Genomic DNA, 26529 nt, shown 5'->3' on the forward strand with positions numbered 1-26529 from the left:
ATCACTCCATTATTCAGAAAAGCCAACTGCATGCTTGTCCCTTAGGCTGCAACATTCATTAAGAAAAGCTTACTGGGCTGAAAGCTGGAAGGAGATGATAACGGGATATGATTTTCATATTTAATGCATTCCTTGGAAGAGTATGCGTGCTGCAGATTGATAGAAGAATCAACTGCTACTTTACTAAAAGACTTTCTAGTTTGCCCCATAGCTATCGATGGAATCATTCAGCCAAGAAATTAACTTTTTCTCCTTGTACCTGCTTTATACATTGGCTAAGCAAGCTGCCTGGCCGCCAGTGAATGTTATTATGCTGTTAACTGGTATTTAAGACTCTTATCAGAAAAGAAACAGAGGCCACATTATTTTGTTTTTATAGTTGAAGGAAGGTTTTAGTTTTTTTTTCTTCAGTACATTAGCAAGCATTAATCTGAGTTTTCTTTATAGGAAGTTTCCCTTTCCCCTTCTACTGTGTAGATTATTAAAGTTAAACCTTGATTTTACAGCATTTTGTCACCTTCTGTACAATCATAATGACCTTGACTTTTGTGAAGTTGTTTAAGAAACTTGTTGAAAAGGAATAATTTCATATAATATTTAATATTATTCTATAGAGAATTAATCCCCTCTTTTACTAAGCCCGATAGCGCGGGCTAACGCATTAATACTCTGACGCCCATAGAGATTGAATGGGTGTCTGAACATTTACTGTGCGGCACTCGCTCCCACGGCTTAGTAAAAGGGGGCCTAAATTACTTATTTTGTTATTTTATCCGGGCAGAGCTTAGGATTCATGCCCAGAAATAGCTAAGAAGAAAATTTAAAAAAAAATTAAATTGAATCAGGTTGGGCAGACTGGATAGACCATTCGGGTCTTTATCTGCTGTCATCTACTATGTTACTATCTTAGAGAGTGGGACAGGGCTCACTAGGAATGCTGTTATGCCTTCAATAAAGAATATATAATTTAAGCTGTGGAATTTGTTGCCAGAGAATGTAACAAAGCACTTAGAATAACAGGGTTTAAGGAAAGATTTGGACAAGTTCCTGGAAGAAAAGTCCATAAACTACTAAGGGAGACTTGGGGAAAATCCACTGCTTATTTGAAAAAGAATAAATGGTGAACAGTATAGCAACCAAAGTTTTAATGATGACAGTTATATACAAAATATATGTACCATATTTTTCGGTCCATAAGATACACCCCCCTGTAGAGGAGGAAAAACCAAGGAAAAAAAATTTCCTCCTCTACAGTGAGGTGTGCCTGTTGCTAAGCAGCCTGAAGCAGCCCGCCCACAGCCTGAAGCCGCCTGCAACCGAAGGAGCCATCCTGAAGCCGCCCTAGTACCTGTTTAAAGTTGTGGTGCTCTCCTGCTGGATGGCTGTCTTTGGAAACAGAGCGGCGCAGCGCAAGAGCGTGACCTTTGCGCTTCCTGTCTGGTCCCACGCTGCTCAGTGATTGGCTCGATGCGGAGAACTGGAAAGCCTGAAGAAGCAAGTCAGTCTCCTGGAGGGCAGAATACTGGAACTGGAGGCACTTAAAACAGTAGAGGAAGAAGACAGAGATGATCAAGACAGCGGACACCATCGAGGAAGAAGTCCAGGAGCTGGAGAACTTCATAGAAGAGGCATACAGGGAGGCCATGGAAAAACATAGCTACAGTGGAACTGCCAGGATACACGTACAAAGATTGTGAACCAGCAGACGGACAGCCACCAGGAGGAAATGGGAGACACAGCAGCAGCAAGATCTGGAAATGGCAGAGGGAACACACAAGAAGACGAACGCCAGGATGAGAGGAAATGGATAGGAACAAAGGACACAGACCTATGGCTTAAGAGATGGACATACGCCAGGGGCATGGACCTGCGACTGGAGAATCAAGAGAATATAGAAAGGACAGAAATCATCATGGGGGACTCTATCATCAGACAAGTTGACAGCCACATAGCAGGAGGAAGACTGGATCGACTGGTTACCAGCCTACCCGGAGCCAAGGTTGAAGACATAGTGAGCTGCATCGATAGGATTGTCGACAGTGTGGAAAAAGAAGACATGGCAGTGGTGATCCATGTGGGGATGAACAACGTGAGCAACAGGAACTACAACAGAGAAGTACTGAAGGACAAGTTCTGGATGCTAGGAGGGAAGCTGAAGACCAGAACGCAGAGGATAGCATTCTCGGAGATCCTGCCGGTACTCAGGGCAGATGAGAAGAGACAGATGGAGCTGCAAGCAGTCAACATGTGGATGCGGTGCTGGTGTGAGGAAGAAGGATTCCAGTTCATACGCAACTGGACGACGTTCTGGGGGAAGAGCAAGCTATTCAGGAAGGATGGACTCCACCTCAGCAGAGACGGAACAAGGCTACTTGCAAGCAACATCAAGAGAGAAGTTGAGAAGGTTTTTAAACTAGGAAGAAGGGGAAAGCCGACAGTCGACCAAGAGAGAGAGTCGATGATTTGGGAACCGATATACTTGGAGGATACCGTGCAGATCGCAGATAGGACAGAACGAAAGGGACACAAGAGGGAAAGATACGCAAGAAGGGAACAGGCTGCCAAATCAAGTGTATGTACACGAATGCAAGGAGCCTTAGAAATAAGATGGGTGAATTAGAAGCTGTGGTACAAAAGGATGACGTCAACATCATCGGCATCATGGAAACATGGTGGACTGATGAAAATGTCTGGGACACGGTGCTACTGGGATACAAACTATACTGCAGAGACAGAGTGGTCCAAAAAGGAGGAGGCATTGCCATATACGTCAAAGAGGGAATTGAATCTACTGGAGAGAACATGCCACAACGGACAGATAAGTTAGAGTCTCTATGGGTCAAAATTCCAGGAACAAATGGACCAGAAACAAGGATAGGCATCTACTACCGACCCCCAGGGCAGTCCGAAGAAATTGATGAAGAAATGACGGATGAGATTAAATGCAACTACAAGGGAGGCAACGCAGCTATCATGGGCGACTTCAACTATCTGGGGATAGAATGGAACCTAGGCACCTCCGGCTGTGCTAGAGAGACCAAGTTCCTGGAAACTGTAGGCAATTGCTTCCTGGAACAACTTGTCAAGGAAAACATGAGAGGAAACGCAATTCTGGACTTAGTTCTAAATGGGCTGCGAGGACCGGCACAGGATGTAGAAGTAGAAGGGACGCTGGGAAACAGCAATCACAATATGATATGCTTCAACCTGGAAATAGGGGCGAAACGTCGGTCCAGAACGATGGCCACGGCCCTAAACTTCCGAAAAGGAAATTACGAAGGGATGAGACGCTTGGTGGGGAAGAAAATTAAGAAGAGGATAAACACTATAAAGACGCTGGAGCAAGCTTGGTCTCTTTTTAAGGATATGGTCACCGAGGCGCAAAATCTATATATACCACGTATCAACAAGGGATCAAAGAGGAAAAAGAATAAAGAACCGGCGTGGCTGTCTGTAGAGGTTAAGGAAGCGATCAAAGACAAAAAGCCTCGTTTAAGGAATGGGAAGATTAAAAACCGATGAAAACTGGAATAAGCACAAACAACATCAACTTAGGTGCCATAAGGCGGTAAAAGTGGCAAAAAGAGACTATGAAGAAAAAATAGCAAAGGAGGTGAAAAACTTCAAGCCGTTCTTTCGATATATTAAAGGGAAACGACCCGCGAAGGAAGCAGTGGGACCGTTGGATGACCAAGGAATAAAGGAAGCACTAAAGGAGGACAAAGCAATCGCCGATAGACTGAACATATTTTTGCGGCTGTATTTACCAAAGAGGATATACACAGCATACCAGAACCCATCAGGCTATATGCTGGAAGTGAAAACAGGAAACTGACAGGGTTTACGGTCAGTCTAGAAGAGGTATACAGGCAGATTGATAGGCTTAAGAGTGATAAATCCCAGTTACCAGATGGCATCCATCCGAGGGTCATCAAGGAACTGAAAGGGACCATAGCTGAACTGCTTCAACTAATAGCCAATATGTCAATCAAAATAGGAAAGATTCTGGAGGACTGGAAGGTGGCGAAGCCGATCTTCAAAAAAGGTTTGAGGGGAGACCCGGGAAACTACAGACCAGTGAGTCTGATCTCAGTACCTGGAAAGATTGTAGAGGCGCTGATAAAGGACCGCATCATTGATCACCTTGATGGGACACGGTCTGAAGAGGACCAGCCAGCACTGTTTAAGCAAAGGCAGATCTTGTTTGACAAACTTGCTACACTTCTTCGAGGGAGTAAACAGGCAGATAGACAAGGGCGACCCGGTCGACATTGTATATCTGGACTTTCAGAAGGTGTTCGACAAGGTTCTGCATGAACAACTACTTCGGAAAATTGCGAATCATGGAATCGAGGGAGAAATACTCTCGTGGATTAAAAACTGGCTGGAGCATAGGAAACAGAGAGTGGGGGTAAATGGGCAATACTCGGAGTGGAAGAGCATCACCAGTGGGGTGCCGCAGGGCTCGGTGCTTGGACCCGTACTCTTCACCATCTTTATAAATGATCTGGACATAGGTACGACGAGCGAGGTGATTAAATTTGCGGACGCACAAAGTTATTCAGAGTAGTGAAGACGCAGGGGGATTGCGAAGATCTACAATGGGTAGCAGCAAAAGAATATTAACCTCCATAAAGGGTGCACGTCTCTAGCAATTGGTATTGGAGCCCACCAGGGATCAGGCGATACTAGACCTAGTTCTCACCAACGGAGATAGCGTCACGGAAGTCTCAGTAGGAGATACACTGGCCTCCAGCAACCATAATATGGTATGGCTCAACCTCAAGACAGGTTTCCCTAAGACAAACACAGCAACAAGGGTTCTCAACTTTAGAGGCACAGACTTCAACCGCATGGGAGATTTTGTCCATCAGGAGCTGCATAAACAAGCAAAACCTGACAATGTGGAGGATATGTGGTCGTCTCTGAAGTCCATCCTACACGAAGCAACAGACCGATACATAAAGACAGTAAGTAAACGCAGGAGAAACAAAAGACCCCAATGGTTCAGTAAAGAAATTTCAGACCTAATTAAACAGAAAAAAGAAGCATTTATCACCTACAAACATTTAGGAAAACAGAGGGCGAAAGAGGATTATCTAGACAGATCTAAAGCTGTCAAAAAAGAAGTCAGAGAGGCCAAACTCCGAATGGAGGAAGAGCTAGCATGGAAAATTAAGAAAGGGGATAAATCTTTCTTCAGCTATATTAGTGACAGGAAAAGAAACAAAGATGGGATAGTACGCCTGAAGCAATCGGACGGTAACTTTGCGGAATCAGATTCTGCCAAGGCAGAACTACTAAACAAATACTTCTGTTCAGTCTTCACCCGCGAAGCGCCGGGAGCTGGTCCACAGCTGCAGACGGGAGATAACCAGAAAGACCCGTTTCAAGATTTTGAATTTACACCCAGTAGCGTCTACGACGAACTATCAAGTCTCAAAGTAAACAAAGCCATGGGACCGGATAACCTACACCCCAGAATGCTCAGGGAATTAAGGGAAGTCCTGGCAGAACCATTATCTGTTCTTTTCAATATTTCCCTACGCACAGGAAGGGTCCCCTTGGACTGGAAAACTGCCAACGTAATCCCACTCCACAAAAAGGGCTGCAGGACAGAGGCAGCAAACTACAGACCAGTGAGTCTCACGTCTATAGTGTGTAAACTTATGGAAACACTGATCAAACAGAATCTTGACACAATCCTAGACGAAGAAAAACTGCGTGATCCACACCAACACGGGTTCACCCAGGGTAGATCCTGCCAATCTAATCTGATTAGCTTTTTTGACTGGGTTACTAGACAACTGGATGCCGGAGAGTCACTGGACGTGGTATATTTGGACTTCAGTAAAGCATTTGATAGCGTCCCTCATCGAAGACTACTGAACAAACTGAGATCGATAGGATTAGGAGACACTCTAACTACATGGGTTGGGGATTGGCTGAGCGGTAGACTTCAAAGGGTGGTGGTGAACGGTACCCCATCCGAAGCATCGGACGTTATCAGCGGAGTGCCGCAAGGCTCGGTCCTGGGCCCGATTCTATTTAACTTATTTATAAGAGATATGACGCAAGGACTTAAAGGAAGGGTATCACTGTTCGCCGATGACGCCAAACTTTGCAACATAGTAGGCAAAAGCTTATTACCTGATAATATGACACACGACCTACTGCTGCTGGAGCAATGGTCAACTACTTGGCAGCTAGGCTTCAATGCCAAAAAATGCAAGATAATGCACCTGGGTAAGAGAAACCCGCGTAGAACTTATGTACTAAATGGTGAGACCTTGGTTAAGACCACGGCGGAACGCGATCTAGGGGTGATCATTAGTGAGGACATGAAGGTCGCCAATCAAGTGGAGAAGGCTTCCTCCAAGGCAAGACAAATGATGGGGTGTATTCGCAGAGGTTTTGTCAGCAGGAGACCTGAAGTCATGATGCCGCTGTACAGATCCATGGTGAGGCCTCACTTAGAGTACTGTGTTCAGTTTTGGAGACCACACTATCGAAAGGATGTGCTGAGGATCGAGTCGGTTCAGCGAACGGCCACCAGGATGGTCTTGGGGCTCAAGGATCTCACGTATGAAGAAAGACTAAAGAAATTGCAGCTGTACTCACTCGAGGAAAGAAGAGAACGGGGAGACATGATTGAAACGTATAAGTACATCACGGGACGTGTCGAGTCAGAAGATGATATCTTCTGGCTCATGGGACCCTTGACCACCAGAGGGTATCCGCTGAAAATCAGGGGAGGGAAGTTTCATGGCGACTCCAGGAAGTACTTCTTCACCGAAAGAGTGGTGGATCATTGGAACAGACTCCCACTCCAGGTGATAGAGGCCAGCAGCGTAACGGATTTTAAGAGAAAATGGGATACTCACATGGGATCTTTTAGGGAGTGAATTCAGGGGAGGGGATATTTGGAATGGGCAGACTTGGTGGGCTATAGCCCTTTTCTGCCGCTTTTTTCTATGTTTCTATGACATAATCATGCTCGAGGAATGGGCATCGACATGGCAGATGAGGTTCAACGTGGATAAGTGTAAAGTGATGCATGTTGGTAACAAAAATGTTAAGCACGAGTACAGGATGTCCGGGACGGTACTTGGAGAGACCTCCCAGGAAAGGGACTTGGGAGTTCTGATCGACAAGTCGATGAAGATGTCTATGTAATGTGTGGCGGCGGCGAAAAGGGTGAACAGAATGCTAGGAATGATAAAGAAGGGGATCACAAACAGATCGGAGAAGGTTATCATGCCGCTGTACTGGGTCATGGTGCGCCCTCACCTGGAGTACTGTGCACAGCACTGGTCACCGTACATGAAGAAGGACATGGTACTACTCGAGAGAGTCCAGAGAAAAGCAACTAAGATGGTTAAGGTGTTGGAGGAGCTGCCATACAGCGAAAGATTAGAGAAACTGGGCCTCTTCTCCCTCGAACAGAGGAAATTGAGAGGGGACATGATCGAAACATTCAAGGTACTGAAGGGGATGGACTTAGTAGGGTTGTTCACCCTCTCCAAGGTAGGGAAAACGAGAGGGCACTCTTTAAAGTTGAAAGGGGATATTTATTATTTATTTATTTATTTATTTATTTAGATTTTTATCCCGTCCTCCCAATAGCTCAGAACGGTTTACAAATGAACATACACAGTGCGGAGTAACTAGACATATAAGTGGTACAACAGGTTTAGTGATTGGATTTATAGTTTTTGGAGAGAATTAAATACAGGGAGATTAAGCAGAGAGAGAGAAGGGGGAAATACAGTAGTTTAGTTTAAGGAAAGTTATAAGCGTATAGGTGCAATTTGTTAGTGGATAGAGTAAGAGAGGGTCATACTGGAATTTCGGGAAGGAGATAGGAGAGTGGAGGGTGGGGCCTAAGGGGGGGAGAGACAGAGGAGATCTTTAATTGAAGAGGAGGGTCTTTACCGATTTACGGAATGTTAATAATGAGTTCTGTTGTCTAAGTTGGGGGGGAAGTTGGTTCCAGAGGTGTGGAATGAAGTGGCTGTAGGATCGTTTGTGGGCAGTTTCTGTGAGCAGGGATCTTCCGGGGGGGACGCATAGGCGTATCTCTGACTTTGAGCGGAGGGTGCGAGTGGGGTTGTAGATGGGAAGTTTGGATTTTATGTAGGAGGGGGTGGTGGAGTAGATTCTCTTGTGGGCAATTGTCAGGGCTTTGAAAGTACAGCGTTGGCTAATTGGGAGCCAGTGTTCAGCATGGAGTGCCGGGGAGATGGAATCGCGGTAGTTGAGGTTGTGTAGGAGGCGGATGGCTGCATTTTGGACCTGTTGGAGGCGTTTGATATTATTTTTGGTTAGTCCGTTAAATAGCGAGTTACAATAATCCATTCTGGAGAGGACATATGCGTATAGGAGTTGGGCGAGGTCTGGTGTGGAGATGTAGGGTTTGATCCTTTTCAGTTGGCGAAGGTAGTAGAAGGAGGTGGAGACTACTTGGGATATGTGGTTGGATAAGGATAGGTGTCCGTCTAGGGTTACTCCCAGGCTGCGAACTTGATCTGCTGCCGTTAGTGGAGTGGAATCCCATGTTAGTGTAGGTCGTAGGTATTTGGTGTTTTTGTTTCTGATCCATAGGAGTTCGGTTTTGGAGGCGTTAAGTTGAAGCTTGTTGTTTGACATCCAAGTTTTCATGTCAGTGAGGCAGAGTTCGAGGTTAGCAATTTGGGATGGCCGGTTTTCGCCTAAGGGGAGGAGCAGCTGGATGTCATCAGCATAAGAGTGGATTTTGATTTTATATTTTTGCGCTATATCGATGACGGGTTTGATGTAGAGATTGAATAGGAGGGGGGATAGAAGGGCGCCTTGAGGAACGCCATATTTGATAGGCTTAGGGTTAGATTTATGTGTCCCTAGTAGGACTGTTTGGGTCCTTTGGTGAAGGAAGGAGGTGATCCATTGGAGGGCTGTGTCTTTGATTCCGAGGTCGTGGAGCCTAGATGTGAGTAGGTGGTGGTCAACTGTGTCGAAGGCAGCGCTAAGGTCAAGTAGGACTAGTAGGGCGTCATTGCCTTTGTCCAGTATTGACCAGCTGTTGTCGATGATATCAAGGAGAACTGATTCTGTGCTGTGGCCCTTACGGAAGCCGGATTGGACTGGGGATAGGGCAGTTTGTTCTTCAATGAAAGGGTGTAGGCGGTGGAGTACAATTCGTTCAAGGAGTTTGGAGACAATTGGGAGGTTGGAGACTGGGCGATAGTTGCCAGGTTCATTAGGATCAAGGGAGGGTTTTTTTGAGAGTGGGCTTGATAATAGCTGATTTCCAGCTGAGGGGGACAGTTCCAGTAGTTAGAGAGGTGTTAATGATGGGGAGGATGGATTCTGCCATGGCGTCTCCGGCAGCCAGCAGGAGGCTGGACGGGCAGGGGTCGAGGATGGTGTTGGAGGGTTTGAGTTCTCTCAGGGTTTCGAGGACCTCCGCATGAGTAGCTAGATGAAATTGGGAGAAAGTGGCGGAAGGGGTTGGTTGGAGCTGAGTAGGAGTGGGTTTGGTGTTGAGGTCGAGGTTAGCTCGGATGTTTTGTACTTTGGACTGGAAGAAGTCCGAGAGAGTTTCGCTATCGAGTTCTGTTTGGTTGATTTGATTGTTCCTTTGGGCGTTGGTGAAGACATACAAACGTAAGGAAGTACTTCTTCACCCAGAGAGTGGTGGAAAACTGCAGGAGAGCCCATACACCATTCACGCACCCTCCAACCAAAAACATCAAACGAAAAAAACTGTACGACAACCTCCTAGCCACTCGAGCAGCAAAACTGGGCCACCAACTCTCCAATTTACTGACCTTGACCACAGACTACAAAACCTTCAAAAAAGAAACAAAAACCCTACTATTCAAAAAATACATAAAAACAAACTAACACAGCCAGATCCATCCCAAGTATCTCCTGCAATACTCTCTAATCCTTTGCAATTTAGAAAATGTCCAGACTACTCCTCATGTACTTCTAAATGTCCTGACAATTCTTATGTAATCCGCCTTGAACCGCAAGGTAATGGCGGAATAGAAATCACTATTGTAATGTAATGCTCTCCCGGAGGCTGTCATAGGGGAAAACACCCTCCTGGGATTCAAGACAAAGTTAGACAAGTTCCTACTGAACAAGGCCTTATTCTGGTAGGGCTAGTCTCAGTTAGGGCACTGGTCTTTGACCAAAAGGGCCGCCGCATGACCGGACTGCTGGGCATAATGCTCCATTGGTCTGACCCAGCAGCGGCATTTCTTATGTTCTTATGGAACAATTTTCTTGTTGTTCACAAGAAGAGACCTACAGGAATGTCTTTATGTGTTGAGAAATGACAATTAGATGGATGCAGTAATAGATTTTCTAGATGTTTCTTTCCTATGCATAGAAATCTGTAATTGGGCGAAGGGGAAAAGGGTATATGTTGGGTTGCCTAGCATGGGCAGCAGTCAGCAGACTAACTTGGTTGGCTTCCTCTGTACTGTTTGTTTGCCTGGGTCCACCCCCCTCGGAAGCAACTTCCTGCTTCTACTTAAGTGGATCACAGCAAAGGAACCGTGCAGAGGAGGCCATGGGCAGCACAAGAGGTTCGCTGCTATGCTGGCGACCTCGTTGTAGTTTTTGTGGTGAGAGGGGCTGTGGAACTGGGGAGAAGGAGGGAGGAAAAAGGGAGAAATGCTGAATGGGAGGGGCAGAGAGTAGAAGAACTGGGGGATTATGGATGGAGGGGAGAAGAAAGAGATAGTGGCACATGGAGGGGTGGGGAAGGCAAGAGGAAAGGGAAAGGCGAAGGTGCATATGGATGGAGGGAAATGGAAAAGGAGGGCAGAGAGAGAGATGATTCACATGGATAGAGGAAAGGGGAAGAGGAGGGAAGAGATGGTGCACATGGACAGATGAAAGTGGGAGAGAAGAGAGACCAGGGAAGTGTTGGTGCACATAGATGGATGGAAATGGGAGAGAAGTGAAGAGGGGGAAGAAATGGTGCACATGGACAGAGGGAAATGGGAGAGAAGAGAAGAGAGGGATGGAGGAGAGGGTAAGAGTTGGAAAAATAGATCTGAAATGGAGGCGGAAAAATGGAAGAAAACTGAATATGAAAATTAGTGCCACAGATGGATGTCGTTGAAAAAGTGAAGGAGAGGAAAGAAACAGTAAATGCAAAGGAGACCTTGGAAAGAGTTGAGCACAGATGGAACAAGATAATCAGAAAAATAAAATTGCCAGATAACAAAGGTAGGAAAAATGTTTTTATTTTCAATTTAGTGATTGAAATAAGTCAGTTTTGAAAATCTGTTGTTTTTATATTTGGACTGTTCAGGAAGAAATATATTTCTTTCTGTTTCTCTTGTGTCATATGGCATGTTAGGGTTCTGTTTGTGTACAATAGTACAGTACGCCACTAATATTTGTGGAGGTTCCGTTCCAGGACCCCCCGCGAATCTTGAAAAAGCGCAAATACGGTTTTTCGTGGGGAAGACTAGAGAGGGCAGCGGGAGAGGCAGGGGAGAGAGCAGCCGGAGCGCCAGCGAGTGCAGGAAATCACTCGCTGTATGCTCCGGCCTCTTCCTGCACTAAGTCGGGCCTTACCAATCAGGAGCTGCGTGTCAAAGCAGCTCCTGATTAGTAAGGCCCGACTTAGTGCAAGAAGAGGTGGTCAGAGCATACAGCGAGTGATTTCCTTCACTTGCCGGCGCTCCGGCTGCTCTTTCCTGCCTCTCCAGCTGTCCTCTCCTTGTCAGCAGTTCGCGGTCGGAAAATGCCGCAAACGACCGGGGGAACACTGTACTTTTACTTTGTGAGTTTGTATTTGAAGAGCGCTTTTTCTGTTTTCTGCATGTGTGGCTGAGGCCAGGTGTTCTGGTGGGGATAAAAGTCCAGAAACTTTGGTTAGTGTCATGGCCCTAAGTAGGAAGATATTTGTTGGCTCTCCTTCAGTTTTTTTGGACTTGAAACAGATCTTGCTGAAGAATTAGTGATTATATATGGCATGATACCTGACAAATGACACTCACATACCCAAATTTCTAATCTCAGTTTATATTTGAATCAACCTTTTTTTCCTCCTTGTTTGGGGGGGGGAAAAGGTTACCTCGGTATATATTCGGATTGGTTTATATTTGAGTATATGGTATATGCCACAAAAGCTTAAGAAATTATACAAAAGGGCATAGCGAAAGTTCCGCTACTGATATAATCAGCCCTAATTTCTTTTAAAAGCAAGATGGAACAGCCAGGTTTTCAAACTGAACTTATATTTTATCAGATGATCCCCATTCCTGTCCTATAATCATTATAGTTCTTCCCCTTTTCCCTGTGTTTCCGAGTTAGTCTAGTTTTGTTCATTTATGTGAGTCAGGTGATATAAGTTATTATTCCCCATTTTTTAATACTGTACATTGCTTAGAAATTTTGATAAGCAATTGAATCAAATTTTAAATAAAACTTGAAACTTGAAGATCTAATTGACCAGAAAAGAACAGAAGGAATAAGTGGTGATTCATGTAGGAAAAACAAATATAAGCAATTTAAAACACATTCTTTCTGAAGAGGCCCAAGTCTCAGCCTGCTTGTCTGACATTCCTGCCTGGATGTCTGACCACTATTTGAAATTGAACATGACCAATCTTATCTTTCCCCCCTAAACCTGACTTCTATTCCCCTATCCTTTATTTCTGTGGATAACACTGACATTCTCCCTGTCTCTTCAGCTTGTAACCTTGGTGTCTTCTTTGACTCCTCCCTTTCTTTGTTTACATATATCCAACAGACTGCTGAAACCTGTTTTTTCTTTATAACAGTGTTCTTCAACCTTTTTATACCTATGGACCGGCGGAAATAAGAGTTATTTTGTGGACAGGCACTGGTCTGCAGACCGGCGGTTGAAGAGCACTGGGCTAAGTCGTGGGCCAGACCCCGCCCATCTCTGCCCCCGCCCCCGTAGTAGTACTAATTGTAACACTATTTTTTCCATTCATTTTTCATATATACACACAATATAATTTTATTAACAACACATAATGGTTAACCACAAAATTAAACTACACAAAGCACACTGTATGCTTCTCAACCTTCATTCCTACCAGAACAGATTACCCCTATGCAAATACGGGACCATAAACATTACTAATATATTCAAACAAAACCCTAAGATTCAAAACTGCATGCAATACAACCCCAGAGAAAAAGAAACAAATACATTCCTTCCTGAACAGTGCAAAATATAGACAGCAGATGAAAATTCTCAAAATTGACAAAATTCAATCACTACATTGAAAATAAAATCATTCCCCCTACCTTTGTTGTCTCCCTCCATGTGCTATCCCTTCATCACGGCAGTTGGGTGAGGCTCGGTGTCCTGCACTCTCTTGTTTACAAACAATGCTTTGAGAAAGGCAGCTGTCTCTCTTGCCTTCCACCCCCTCTGCAAGAAACATACCAGTGCTCCCCCTGGCTGCTTTATGCTGCCCGCGGCCGGCTCCCTCTTCCTCACTGCCGGTATCATGTTGTATTTTATTGTATTGTATAGCATTAAATCCTACCGATTCCTACTGTATCTTGCATCTTCACTGATATGCCTGAATTCTCTTGCTGTGAACCGTCCAGATCTTCTGGTTGGGCAGTATATAAGAAATAAAATTATTATTATTATTATTAATAAGTGACTTCCCAATCACATATTTGTCCTGTGGTTCTTGAGCAGATTTTAAACTCTGTCAAGCAAGGATGGTCTCTTATGTGTTTATATAAAGCAGTGTAACAAACCAAATATATTAAGGGAGTAAAAAAAATAATATTAACAACTGTGATAAATAACCATCATATCACTATTTGTCCTACCACCGTTGAACCACTCAAAGATAAGAATCAAACAAGATGTAAACAGAAACTTATCTGTATGAACTTGGTTGGATCAAAATGGATCCATTATCTGGGCTTATCCTATGCAGGCGACATACAATAGAGCTCCTGAAGCCGAGAAACACAAGTCAACCCCTCGACTTGAATTTCACAATATCTCGCTTCCTCAGGAGGGAAAATTACAAAATATAAATAACAACCATAAACACAAAGCCGTTCAACGATGGTAGGACAAGCAGTGCTATGATTGTCCTACTGGGCAACCTATGCTTTGTTCACTTCACATTGAGCACTAATAGGTTGTGGGTCTGAGCATTATATATTAATTTATGTTTGAATTTATAATCTGTAATAGTGTGGTGAATTGTATAAAGCAGTGTATACATCTAGTAGCACATCCCATTTGCTAATTCTCTCTCGGAAGTTACTCCCAAAGCATCAGAAGCACTAAATTCGATGGAGCAATTGATGACTGAATTCAAATTGAAACTTAATTCAGAAAAAACAAAATTTTTTGTAGCTTCGCCACATTCGCTTGACGCCAAAACACCACTATGTATCAATAAACTTAGTTATCCTATTCAGACTACTATGAAGGTTTTGGGTATAACACTAGATCACTGCTTTACCATGAAAGACCAAATGGACTCCTTGATCAGAAAGGGTTTTTTCACTCTCTGGAAACTTTGATCCATTAGAGCATATTTTGATATGTCAGCATTTAGAATTCTGGTACAATCCCTTGTACTGAGTCAACTTGATTACTGTAACATCGCCTATTTAGCAATTTCCCAAAAGAATATGCGACAATTACAACAAATACAAAATGCAGCGATTTTCGGGCTGAGGAAGTTTGACCATGTGACACCTTACTACCGACAGCTGCATTGACTACCGATGGAGGCACGCGTAAAGTTTAAGTTTGCCTGTTTCTGCTTTAAAGCACTATATGGCCTAGCCCCTAAATACATAACTGACCTTTTTTCCTTCTCAGCCAACAGACATAAGAGAAGCACACACTTGAACTTCGTTTCCAGCCCCCAGTTAGAGGATGTAAACTCAAAAGACACCACCAATACCTTCTCTCACACCAAGCAGCATTATGGGGCAATGATCTAGAACATTTGCTTATGCCGTCCACTTATGGGGAATTTAGGAAACGCCTAAAAACATATCTGTTCCTGAAGTATCTAGACAGCTGACCCGTACAATTCTTTCTCTTCAGTAATGGTTCCCTTGAACTGTCTTTCACCTCTGTTAAGTTCATTCAATTTGTACCATCTTTTAATCTTTGTAAACCGCATAGAACTTCACGGTCCTGTGATATATAAACTGTTATTATTATTATTATAGAAATAAGTAATAGTACTGATCAGATTTTTTTGGCACTGCAAAAGGTTGGATTTGGCATTCTGCATGAGTTGTAGATGTTTACTAAATTGATGTGCTAAAATAAACAAATTCTGGGCTAAATGTAACCTTAATATGCTCTTATAAGGCGATAACAATAGCGCCAAATAACATTCTGTTACAAAGAACTATTTTTTATATCTTTTAATATATAGCACATCCATTTAAACTTTACAATTCATTGTAAACTTGTGAACCTCTGCCTTTCAGATGCTACAGGTTGCAAAACAGACAGGAATTAACAATGGTACAAGCACGTCAAGAGGATGGTATCATCCAGCAACTATCTTTATGGGCCGCCAAATGTCAGCCACCTCAAGCACTGAACATTTTAGTACACAGCAAAATGCTTCTAAGTCTACAAAAACCTATTCAATTTCTGACCCATATTCATTCAAACTGGCAACAAAGAATGGCAGGATGACAGACAGCTGTGTAATAGAAACTAATAGTGATATACAGGGCTTAAATAACACTGAAAAAATAGATGAGAAGACTTCTTGGCAGATTAGTGAAAAAATGCCACTCACATCTACTCTGTCAACTGAGAATGGAACAACTCGCTGCTTTAAAATAGAAAACAGTAAAAGTATTCAACATAATTTAGCAGAAATCAAGCAATCTGCTAACCCTAACCCCCAGTTGCAAGAAAGATTGATTTCTGAGAACAGAACTAAAGATTTAAAGAGTGACAATATAATGAGGACAATGGAAGATGCATTTGGATATGAAAACATAGCAGTAATTGAAGACCAAGATAACTTTCCAAGCTGTGTGACCCATGATTACAAAAGTGAGCCTTCATTAAATAAATGCCACCTGATGGACAATTTGTCAGGTATGATTATGCTAATTATGCTATTTTAAAGCAATGTGAATTTAAAAATATTTTACTGTTGTAACTGCATATCTGCTATATGCTTTGTTGTGAGAACTTGCAATCCTGCTTTTCCTCAAGTTGACGTTTTTATTTGACAGAATCCAGTGCAAAAAAATCTGTTCTAGCTTCAGCTAACTTTTAGAAGTGTTTAGTGTCTCAGCTGTAAACTTGCCATATTTTCTGTACTGGCTCTTGGCTGTTTAAATCACCTGTCCGAGGCTCCTGGGCATTTTCAGTGGCACTTAGCCGATAGTGCCACTGAAAATGCCAGGTTAGCACCCGAAGAGAGCAATTTTGGGGTATTCTGGGGCCACAGTCAGCATTTAGCCGGTTAAGTGCTGATTTTTAGTACTCGACCAACCAAGATAACCACATAAATAGAACTGCATAAAACATACAGCCATGTGAAAAAATTAGGACACCCTGATCTTAATCCCATTGAGATGCTGTGGGGTGATTTGAAACGAGCGCTACATGTGAGAAACCCCTCGAACATCTCACAGCTGAAAGAATTCTGCATTGAAGAGTGGGCCAAACTGTCCTCAGACTGATGTCATAGACTGATAGATGGCTACAAGAAGCGTCTCACTGCAATTATTTCAGCTAAAGGGGGTAACACTAGCTATTAGGGATTGGGCATCCCTCCTTCTGTGTTCGTTCGGGGGGTGGGGGGACTGGCGGCCGCTAAACTTATCACAGCAGGTAGATATCTTGCCACGATAAGCTTAGCGGCCGCATCTACTTACAATGTAAGTCAGCATTTTGCTGGCCTATCTTGTACGCGTCTCCCGCTGGACTAGGGAGACGCATAAAGCCACCTAGGTTTGCATTATGCTAGTTCCCAGACAAGCCACGCCCACGCCTAGCCTTAGGAAAGCTTAGGCAGGCATGTGAACTTCCTTATTCTCCTGGAGGCACCTCCAATATAGCCTGCCTCAGGAGCTTTTTTTTTTTTTTTTAAAGAAACGTGTGTCCCGATTGGCTGGTTAGACAGCAGTAGGATGCCTGCTGCTGCCTACAATCGGGATGCCGTTTATAGAATCCAGGCCAAAATGTTTATTTGCAATGTCCTAGGCTCATAAAATTGCATAAAATGATGTTTCTGCTTTGAGCGGGGAGCTGCAGGGAAGAAGTTTAAGAGTGTGGGGAAAGGGAGGGGACGGGGATGCAGTTTGTCCCCGTGTCACTCTAATTACCAACGATCTGCTTGGGACAAGAAAATTCATGGCACGATCAATATTTGATGTGTTCAATGTTACTTCCAGAACCTTAGCATGGCTCAGGGTATCAGACCTGGATGCTAATGTGCAGGAACGATTGACAAACATTCCATGCCTGGAAGAGGATTTATTTGGTGACAAGATTGAAGAAGCTACTCAGAAGATCAAAAGGCATGAGGATTCCATGGTCAACTTATCTTCCTCAAAATCTCATCCATCTAAGAGATTCTGTTTGTCTAGACATCCTTATTATTACAGCAAAAGGAGATATGGTCAACCATCTACATCCTCTGGAGCAGTGGCCTTTATTGCAAGGCCCGTGAACCAATGGCAGTCTACAGATACCTTTTTGGCGGCTTGCATGGCAGTCTGAGCTTCCACCCCCCCACCCCATTCATCCCTGTAGCCGCTCTTTCTCTCTTTGGGCCACTGACAGCTTGAATGAGATAAACACGCTGCCTTCATCGACCCAGAAGTTTTCCCTCTGTTACTGCTTCCTATTCCTGCATAGGGTATGAAGTAGTAGCAAAGCTTCCGGGCCGGCGAAGGCAGCATGTTTATTTTACTCACACTGCCCTGGCCTGAAGAGAGAAAGAGCAGCTGCCACTGGATCGCATAGAGGGGAGGAATGCAGGGGAGGTCATGGAGGATCGCTGGAGGGGTGGTCTGTGGGAATGGGGAGAAAAACAAAGAAAGAGATGCCAGACCTTCAGGGGAGAGAAAGGGAAGACAGAAATGCCAGACCATGGTAGAGAGAAGGAGAGGAGATACCAGACCACAAGAAGGGAGAAAGGGAAGGAGAGAGATGGATTACTGAAGCGGAAGGGAAGAAGAGAGAGATGCCAGACCAAGGAAGGAGGAGAGAAAGATTACAGACTAGGGTAGGGAGGAAGAAGGAAGGGAAGGAGAGAAGAGATATCAGATCCTAAGAAGGGGGGAAGGGGAGAGATGGACTATTGAAGAAGGAGGGAAGGAGAGAGAAATGCCAGACCAGGGAAGGAGAAGAGAGAGGTTGGGGAGGGAGGAAGAGAAGGACAGAGAGTTGCCAGACCACAAAGGGGGAGGAGGGAAGGAGAGGAGACTGATGTTAGTCTGTGAGAAGGAGAGGAGAAAGAAGGACCACCAGAGGGAGAGAGAGGGAGAATATGCTGTTCATGGATGGAGGGGAAGGGGAGACAGAGGGAGGAGATGGTACACAGGGATGGGAGGGATGGGGAAGAGAAAGGAAGGAAAATGTCTAGTAGTGGTTGCTGCCGCTTTCTGCTCTTGCAGCTTTCATGTATTCCTGTAATTGGATGACTGGTTAATTAAGGCCCCAACACCTCATACAGCTTAACAAGCTGTAAATTCAGTTGTTTGAAATTCTCTGTCACATTTGCAGTCACTCAAACTCTGGAGTTCATCGGAGCGCTTCTGAACATGACTCAGGCTCATACATTTCCACCTCAACAGCGGCTCATAATTTCAAGTCTCGATGAAAGTCTCGAATCTCCAGTTTTTAACTGCACAACAGATGAAGCATCTTTTAGGTCACAGTTCATGTGACACCATTTGCTCGACTGCATCTCAGAACTCCTCAATGGACACTCAACACCAAGTAATCTCAGTCCACAGGAAGTCTTTCTCAAAAAATACAAGTAACCTCAGACTTAGGTCAATCTCTTCAGTGGTGGATAATGCCAACCAATTTGTCCAGAGATCTGTTCCAAATTCCACCACATCAGAACGTGTTAACAACAGACTCTTCCATTATCTGGTGGGGAGCTCATCCCCACCAGAGCCTCCACACTCAGGGCAGCTAAAGTGCTCACAATCAAGCTTTCCATATCAAGTTCCTCAAGCTCCGAGCAATTCAGAATACTCTTCAAACATTTCAAGATTGCCTCCTAGATCAAGTAGTGCTCATTCAAACAACCATGTAGCCATGCACTATGTGAACAAATAAGGAGGCACAGGTTCTCGCTCACTGCCAGGAAGTGATTCATATTTGGTCCTGAGTAATACCTTGCAACATATTCCTTAAGGCAGTTTACCTAGCATGAACACACAATACCTTTGCAGACTCCTGCAACCTCATGAGTGGTCACTCAGTTCAACTGTTTTACATCAAATAATCAATGACTGGAAAACTTCACACATAGATCTCTTTGCAGCCCTCCACAATCACAAACTTTCAGTTTTCTGTTCTAGAATCTACACTCTCAATCATAAGGAGTCTAATGCCTTTCTCCTCGACTGGCAGGGCAACTACCTTTATGCTTTCCCTCCAAGTCCTCTACTCAGGAAAACTCAAACTTCACCAAGAATAAGCCACTATGATATAGCCAACCATGGTTCCCTCTCCTTTTACAACTCAGTGTCTGGGAATCCATCATACTGCAAATCTTTTTAGCTTTACACAGAACAAAGGATCTCTGCTCCTTCCCAATCTACATTAACTAGCACTCACAGCATGTTATCTCTCTCCCAACAAGTAAAAGCTTTTCCATCTCTGCACCAATGTCAGCCATCATTGAAGCTTCTAGAAAACCCTCCACTCCTTGTGACCCTGGGCAAGTCACTCAGTCCTCCATAGCCCAGGTACGTTAGATAGATTGTGAGCCCACCAGGATAGATAGGGAAAATGCTTGAGTACCTGAGTTCAAAACCGCTTAGATAACCTTGATAGGCGGTATATAAAAACCTAATAAACTTGAAACTCACTGCTGCTATCATTTCAAGTAGACTCATTTCATAGTTTGGTGTAGCCTCCATTCACTAGACCTGATCACTTGTCCTCTTCCATCGCTTCTAGACTGTCTTCTACACCTTTCTAATTCTGATCTCAAAACTACTTCAGTCAGAGTTCTTCTCAGTGCTAATACAACTTTTCATACACTTCTGGATAAAAATCCATCCGTTCTTCCTTTAGTCTCCAGATTCATGAAAGGCCTTTTGCATACTAAACCACTAATCAGGCCTCCTCCAGTTGCTTGTAATCTTAATGTTATGTTTTCAACTTTGACGAAGCCTCTGTTTGAACCACTTTCATCTACATCTCTCAAGTTTCCAAGTTTATTTGTAATTTGATATACTGACCATCTAGTTGGTTTACAATGCTAAAAATGTAAGTAATAAAAGTAAAAAATAAAAATGCGGGGAATGAGGACATTGACATAAATAGATACGAGAGGTATTTAAGGAGGGGAAGAATTGAAATTACATTAAAAAATAAAATTAAAGGGAGGTACTTGAAATGGAGAAAACAAAGAGGAAGGGGCAGCCGCTTCTTAAAACTTCTAACTTGGAAAGTAGTATTTCTAGTCAGCATCACATCTGCACGTCAAGTCAGTGAGCTTCAAGCATTTGTCTCGGATCTACCTTATACAACATTTTATCATGACAGAGTGATTCTTCACACTCATCCAAGGTTCCTCCTGTAAGTCATCTCAGAATTTTGTCTGAATCAATCCATAGATCTCCCTGTCTTCTTTCCAAGACCATATTCTCATCCCGGTGAGGCCACACTCCACACATTGGACTGTAAATGTGTTCTTGTTTGTTATGGATCATACTAAACCTCACAGAACTTCCACTCGACTGTTCCTATCATTTGATCCAAACAGATTTGGAACTCCTGTCACTAAGAGAACCATCTCCTTTTGCTATGCTTGAGCTGGGCTAACACTGGATGGCCGTGTCACTGCACATAAGGTTCAAGTAATGGTGACTTAAGTAGCTCATTTATGTTCTGCTCCCATTGAGGATATCTGTAAAGCAGCCACTTGATCCTCAATTTATACATTCACATCCCACTACTATGTGGAGAATCATTCCAGATGGGATAGTCAGTTCAGCCAAGAAGTTCTACAAAATGTGTTCTCCATTTAGATATCCACTTTCCTCCAAACTTTTTTTTTTTTTTTTTTTAACTTAAGCCAGCCTCAGAAGCATCACCCTGGCAGCTAGGGAGTTCCACATTTGAGAATATGCTGCCTTCTTGTCCTGGGATAAAAAGCACAGTTACTTACCTGTAACAGATGTTATCCAAGGACAGCAGGCAGTTATTCTCATAACCCTCCCACCTCCCCTAGTTAGCTTCTTTGCTTTCTTACTGAACTAATGGTCTCGTGAGCCGATGTTGGGCGAAAAGGCACTGGCACATGCACAGTATGGGTGTTTTTGAGGCTTTGAAAATTTTTTAGTGACAGTACATTTTAACACTATCCTTACTGGGCTCCATGGATGACATCACCCTACATTTGAGATTATCTGCCTGCTGTCCTCAGATAACACCTGTTATAGGTAAGTAACTGTGCTTCACTTACACCAGATATAGATCTGGTATAAATTTTTGTGCCTAGTTTATTAAAGCATAACATCTGGTTGGTTATTGCTGATAGCATATAATCATTGATTAGTTTTAGGGATCTTCAGATTGCTGTGAGTGTAGCATAACACTTAACGGCTACAATCCTCATTAGTATCCGACTACACAGTGATTCAAACTTTACTTTATTTTTACTTTTTTCTTTTTAAACTTTTATAAAACTTTACTTTAAAGTGCAAAGTGTAAACTTAGCTTAAACATGCTGCTCTAGCAGACACGTCCCCCCCTCTTTTTCTCCAAAGAGGGGGGACGAGTCAGTGCTTTACATAGAAGAACACACATCGGGATGCTGTGGAGCAAAACAAAAGGGTGGAGCAAAACAAAAGGGGGGACCCGTTCTTGAAAAAGCCTTTGGGTGAAACTTGTTAAACCTTAAGATCCTTCCCGAGGTTCAAAAAAAGAATGAAGAAATAGCTAAAGCTAAGTATATAAGTTTTAAAGGTTATTGATTTGTACAAAACATAGAGTATAGAGCCACAAGCATTAAAAAAAAAAAAAAAAAAAAGGTCTGATGAATAAAAGCCAGAAAGAGAAACAAGCCTTCATATAATTTGGCTGGTGGTTGGCTGGAACTGAAGACCATAGAGGTACTTAGAAATGTATTATCTGAAGAAAAAAAAAGATTGCTTAGAAATTAGGCACTAAGGAGAATGCGGCCTAGTGGTTAGGGCTACAGCCTCAGCACCCTGAGGTCATGGGTTCAAACTTTGCATTGCTTCCTGTGACTCTGGGCAAGCCACTTAATCTTCCACTACCCCAGGTACATTAGATATACTGTGAGTCCACCGGGTCAGATAGAGAAAATGCTTGCAAACCCTATTTGTAACCTGTTCTGAACTCCTTTGGGAGGATAGGCTAAACAAAATTGAATTGAATCAAAATGTATCATCACATTTAGGCACATGCTTACAGATTATAACACAGGCAAAAAATTGTTATTTACTGCATAAATGTTCACATATGTGCATTAATGACTAGAATACCAGCCCCTTAAGAATTACTCTTTGTGAATTGTGAAGTGCACATATTTTGTAGAGCATACACTGATTTATTTTGAAGCATTTTATATCTATATGGCTTCAGTATTAATTTGTCTTTATGATAACATTTGTCCTTTTCATTACAGAGAACAACAAAAATTTGGAGACTCTTTGGTCTCTGCAGATTACTGAGCAGTTGGATAAAAATAGTTTAGACAGCGATAGCAGCAGTGACCTCACTGTTTCTCTCAGTGACTCTGAAGAGGTGAATATTACACAACCATTGAAAATTCATGGAGATGAGGAAAGCCTGACTGAAGTCTTAAGATGCATTCCCACCGAGAGTGAAAAAGAAGTTAAATCAAACAGAGGAAATAGTAGTCCTTTGCATGTTATAAGCTGTCTTGCCACAGAGGAGGGATATTTAGCAAGTTCATCAGCACCACAGTAAGTCAATTTATCTATCTAATTAATTATCTATGTAACCAAATACCATAACAATTCCCTTACTTTAAGGTACTGGACCTTCAGAGGTGATACTTCAACTTATTCAAGAGGAAGCTTTTTTTTTTCCACCTTTTATCATCATCAATCCATATCCTATTCTTTATTACTATATTTTTTCTTTATTTCTTTTATCCCTTTTTTCTAAAAGATTTCAATATTATATAATTATTGCAAGTTCTCTATATCTCAATATTTATTTACTCCATTATTTAAACAATTAAAAATAACTTAAGCCCTCTTTTATCAAGTGTTTTAATTTGGGTTGAAGCAGTAAATGCCTTTCATCATGGGGAAATAATGTGCCACCATGAATTCATGTTTCTCTTGAAGCTGTTTCAAGGTTATCACCTTTCATTGTAGAGTGTAAGAATAAAGATTCTGTAGTGAAGACATAAGAGTCTGTACATAGCTGTTGCTTTTCATTAGTCATGAATCTGCAGAAGGTATCCCTCAAAAATCTCTGAACTCCTCCCATTTTGCAGTGGAGAACAGCTCCCTCTTCAGTTTTTCCTTCTGCAAGCAAACTGAGAAGGTGTGTTCTGATCTGCTCTGCTTTTATTATTTTTTGGGTTTTTTACCTTCATTTTTCTATTTTCCTACTTGGCTTTAGTGCTTGAAGGTCCCCTTCTTGGGCTTACTCTGCTGGGGAAAGGATGCAGTCCCACGTGGGCAGACTGGTACCCCCAGGCAAATCTCTTGGAGCACCTGTGGAGCCACCCTGCTCAGTGTCCCTTCAGGAGCTCAGGGTCCGTTTCCCTGGGAGCTTGCTCACCTGGTGATTTATCAGAGGCTTGAGTGCAGGCTGTGGGGCCCCTGTGTAACAAGCCTCTGGGTATCGGGGAGCCAGCTGTGAAGATTCTTTCCTTACACATCACATGAATTTTCAGGATTGGGAGTCTGTGGTTGGGGTCATTCGACCGGCAGCCAAAAGTTCTCCAGTGGTGGACTTGTTACTGGTATTCTCTGAGGCAAAAATCCTTTCCCTGCAGGCAGGCTGCTGCAAGCTGGCAGGCACCAGAAGTCACAGTGAGTACTCCCATTATTCCCTATGGGGGAAATCAGTGGATAGGGGTGGGGGTTGAAAAAGTCGAATTTGAAGCTTTCTGGGTTAGAGTATGTCCCAAGCAGGTGTCCCGCCTCATACCACGCTGGCTCCTAGTGTCACTAACCCTTCAGAGCAGAACTAGGATGATTGGAAGTCTCTTTCCATCCCCATCTGTGGATGTTTTGGGATCCTTTTTGAGATCAAGAGACAGGGGCAGCTGCAGATCACGGTGATCTCTCAATGTATCATCTTTTCAAATCGGTTTCCATTTCACGTGTCATTTCTGACACCTTCTCTGCATTGAAGCTCGATCCATAGCAGCCCTCCATCTCTCAGTGTTATATTATGATCGACATTAATGCACAGACTACCTTTCTGAAAGTGGTTTCTGCCTTTTATATCAGAAGGAAGATTTGTTTATTCACCTTTCATCCTACGGGTTTGGCGAAAAAGAACAGAATTTTGCAGAGGCTGGATGTGCATAGATCTCTACTTCACTGTCTGGAGAGAGCTAATTATCCACCCTGGACTACTGTAACATCGTCTACTTGGGTATCCCACAAAAAACAATAAAAAAAACTGAGATTAGTACAAAACACTGCAGTTTGCTTAATCTTCGGACTGCGAAAACAAGACCACATTAGCCCATATTACAAAAAAATGCACTGGCTACCAATGGAAGCGCAAATTCAGTTCAAATTTACATGCATCTGATTCAAGCAAATCTGGGGCCTAGCACCTTCCTACCTGCAAGCACACTTTGCTCTACACAACCCCAAACGAACAACCAGAAACAAAAACATCTTTGCCTATCCTAATATTACTGGCTGCAAATACAAATCCTACCTTGTCAGAACTTTCATGTTCTAAGCTAACCGACAACAATCCTGGCTGGGAAACTACATAAATAAAACCAGACAAACCTACCATGTATTCCGAAAATCTATCAAAACCATTCTGTAAACCCCTAAGCAATTTTTCAGACAATTCCTACCCCCCCTTACTTTCCCTCCTCTACAACCCTTTTCTCCTGTAACTTTCCCCTTATGCATTTGTAATTCGCTGAATGTCCAGCTTTCTCTTAATGTGAACCGCCTAGAAGTCGACTGACTATGGCAGTATAGAAAAATAAAGTTAATATTATTATTATTAAATATTCCCGGCTCTCCGACCACCTTTTTGTGCTGACCAGCCAATCAAGATGAGGCAAGCCAGCTTCTAAGGCTTTGATCGCCAGATGGATTCACATGGCAATTTCATCTTCTTACATTGCCTGTAGTAAACAGTAGAGAATGACATGATGGCTGTTACCTGCAGCTAGCCGTGGGTAACCCACCAAAACAGTGGGGAAAAAACAGTGTTTACTGCGGCTACAAGGACAAGGGAGGGAACGCGTGCTGTCACCTATTGCGCTCCCTCCCTCCTTACTGATCTCTGCTGCCGCCACCCAGTCCAAACATCTCCCTACTCCCTCCCTGCCCCCTTACCTTCGTGGCGAATGATTTCTAAATTTCCTTCCTACGAACAGCTGTAGTGTTGAAGTTGTGTGTGGCTGCCGTAAAGGTCGTCTCTGATCAACCGGAAGTTGCATCAGAGTTGACCTTTCCAGCAGCCACACGCAACTTCAACGCTCTGGCTGCTTGTAGGAAGGAAATTTAGAAAGCGCCCGCCATGAAGGTAAGGGGCAGGGAGGTTTGCTAGCAAAGTTGTGCGCTGCAAGCAGGAAACACTCCTTCTGCCTTTTAAATTGGGGAGCACGTGAGTAGGACTTACTGTTTAGTTTTTTTAGTGGGACCGGGGCCTGTTGTCCGAGGGGGGGACGGACGTGGTGTGCATGGCGGAACTGGCTAAGAGGTGTTCCCGCTGTAGGAAGCGGAGAACGCCGGCAGGTGTTTGTTCTACCGCTTGTCGGGGGACGCGGGTGCGGCAGTGATAGCGCTGGAGGACTCGCTTGTTTCCTGCGCTAGTGATATGGCAGTGGAAGTAAAATGTGTGGCTGCGTCGGCCCAAGATTGTACCTCTGGCGGCAGGGGGTGTGTGAAAGCGCAAGGGAACGCAGACCTGGATTTTTTACAGCAGGACCCATATCTTTTTCCTCAGAATTTGTTCTTTTGTTTCACAAAGCTTTTTTGTTGCAACAGGCCAACTCAGATCGGGCAGGAGAGAATCCAGGAAGTAGTTTGGCTCAGGAGACGCTGTCCCGACCACTGTTTGTGGTGGTGGGGGGGAGGTCATCAGGGAGCCAAACGGTGCAGGGTGGTTTGATG

General features: G+C 43.5%; 1 protein-coding gene across 5 annotated transcripts in view; it reads left to right on the forward strand.

The window, feature by feature from the left end:
* Positions 1–26529, forward strand: part of KIZ (kizuna centrosomal protein) — a 214758-nt gene that overhangs the window by 27314 nt on the left and 160915 nt on the right. For all 5 annotated transcript variants that reach the window (XM_033935767.1, XM_033935765.1, XM_033935766.1 and 2 more), the window contains 2 exons: positions 15472–16099; positions 22857–23157. In XM_033935767.1, the coding sequence (XP_033791658.1) occupies positions 15472–16099; positions 22857–23157 (929 nt within the window). The remainder of the gene's footprint in view (positions 1–15471; positions 16100–22856; positions 23158–26529) is intronic.

Source organism: Geotrypetes seraphini, chromosome 3, assembly GCF_902459505.1.
Source record: "Geotrypetes seraphini chromosome 3, aGeoSer1.1, whole genome shotgun sequence".
NCBI classification, from domain to species: domain Eukaryota; kingdom Metazoa; phylum Chordata; class Amphibia; order Gymnophiona; family Dermophiidae; genus Geotrypetes; species Geotrypetes seraphini.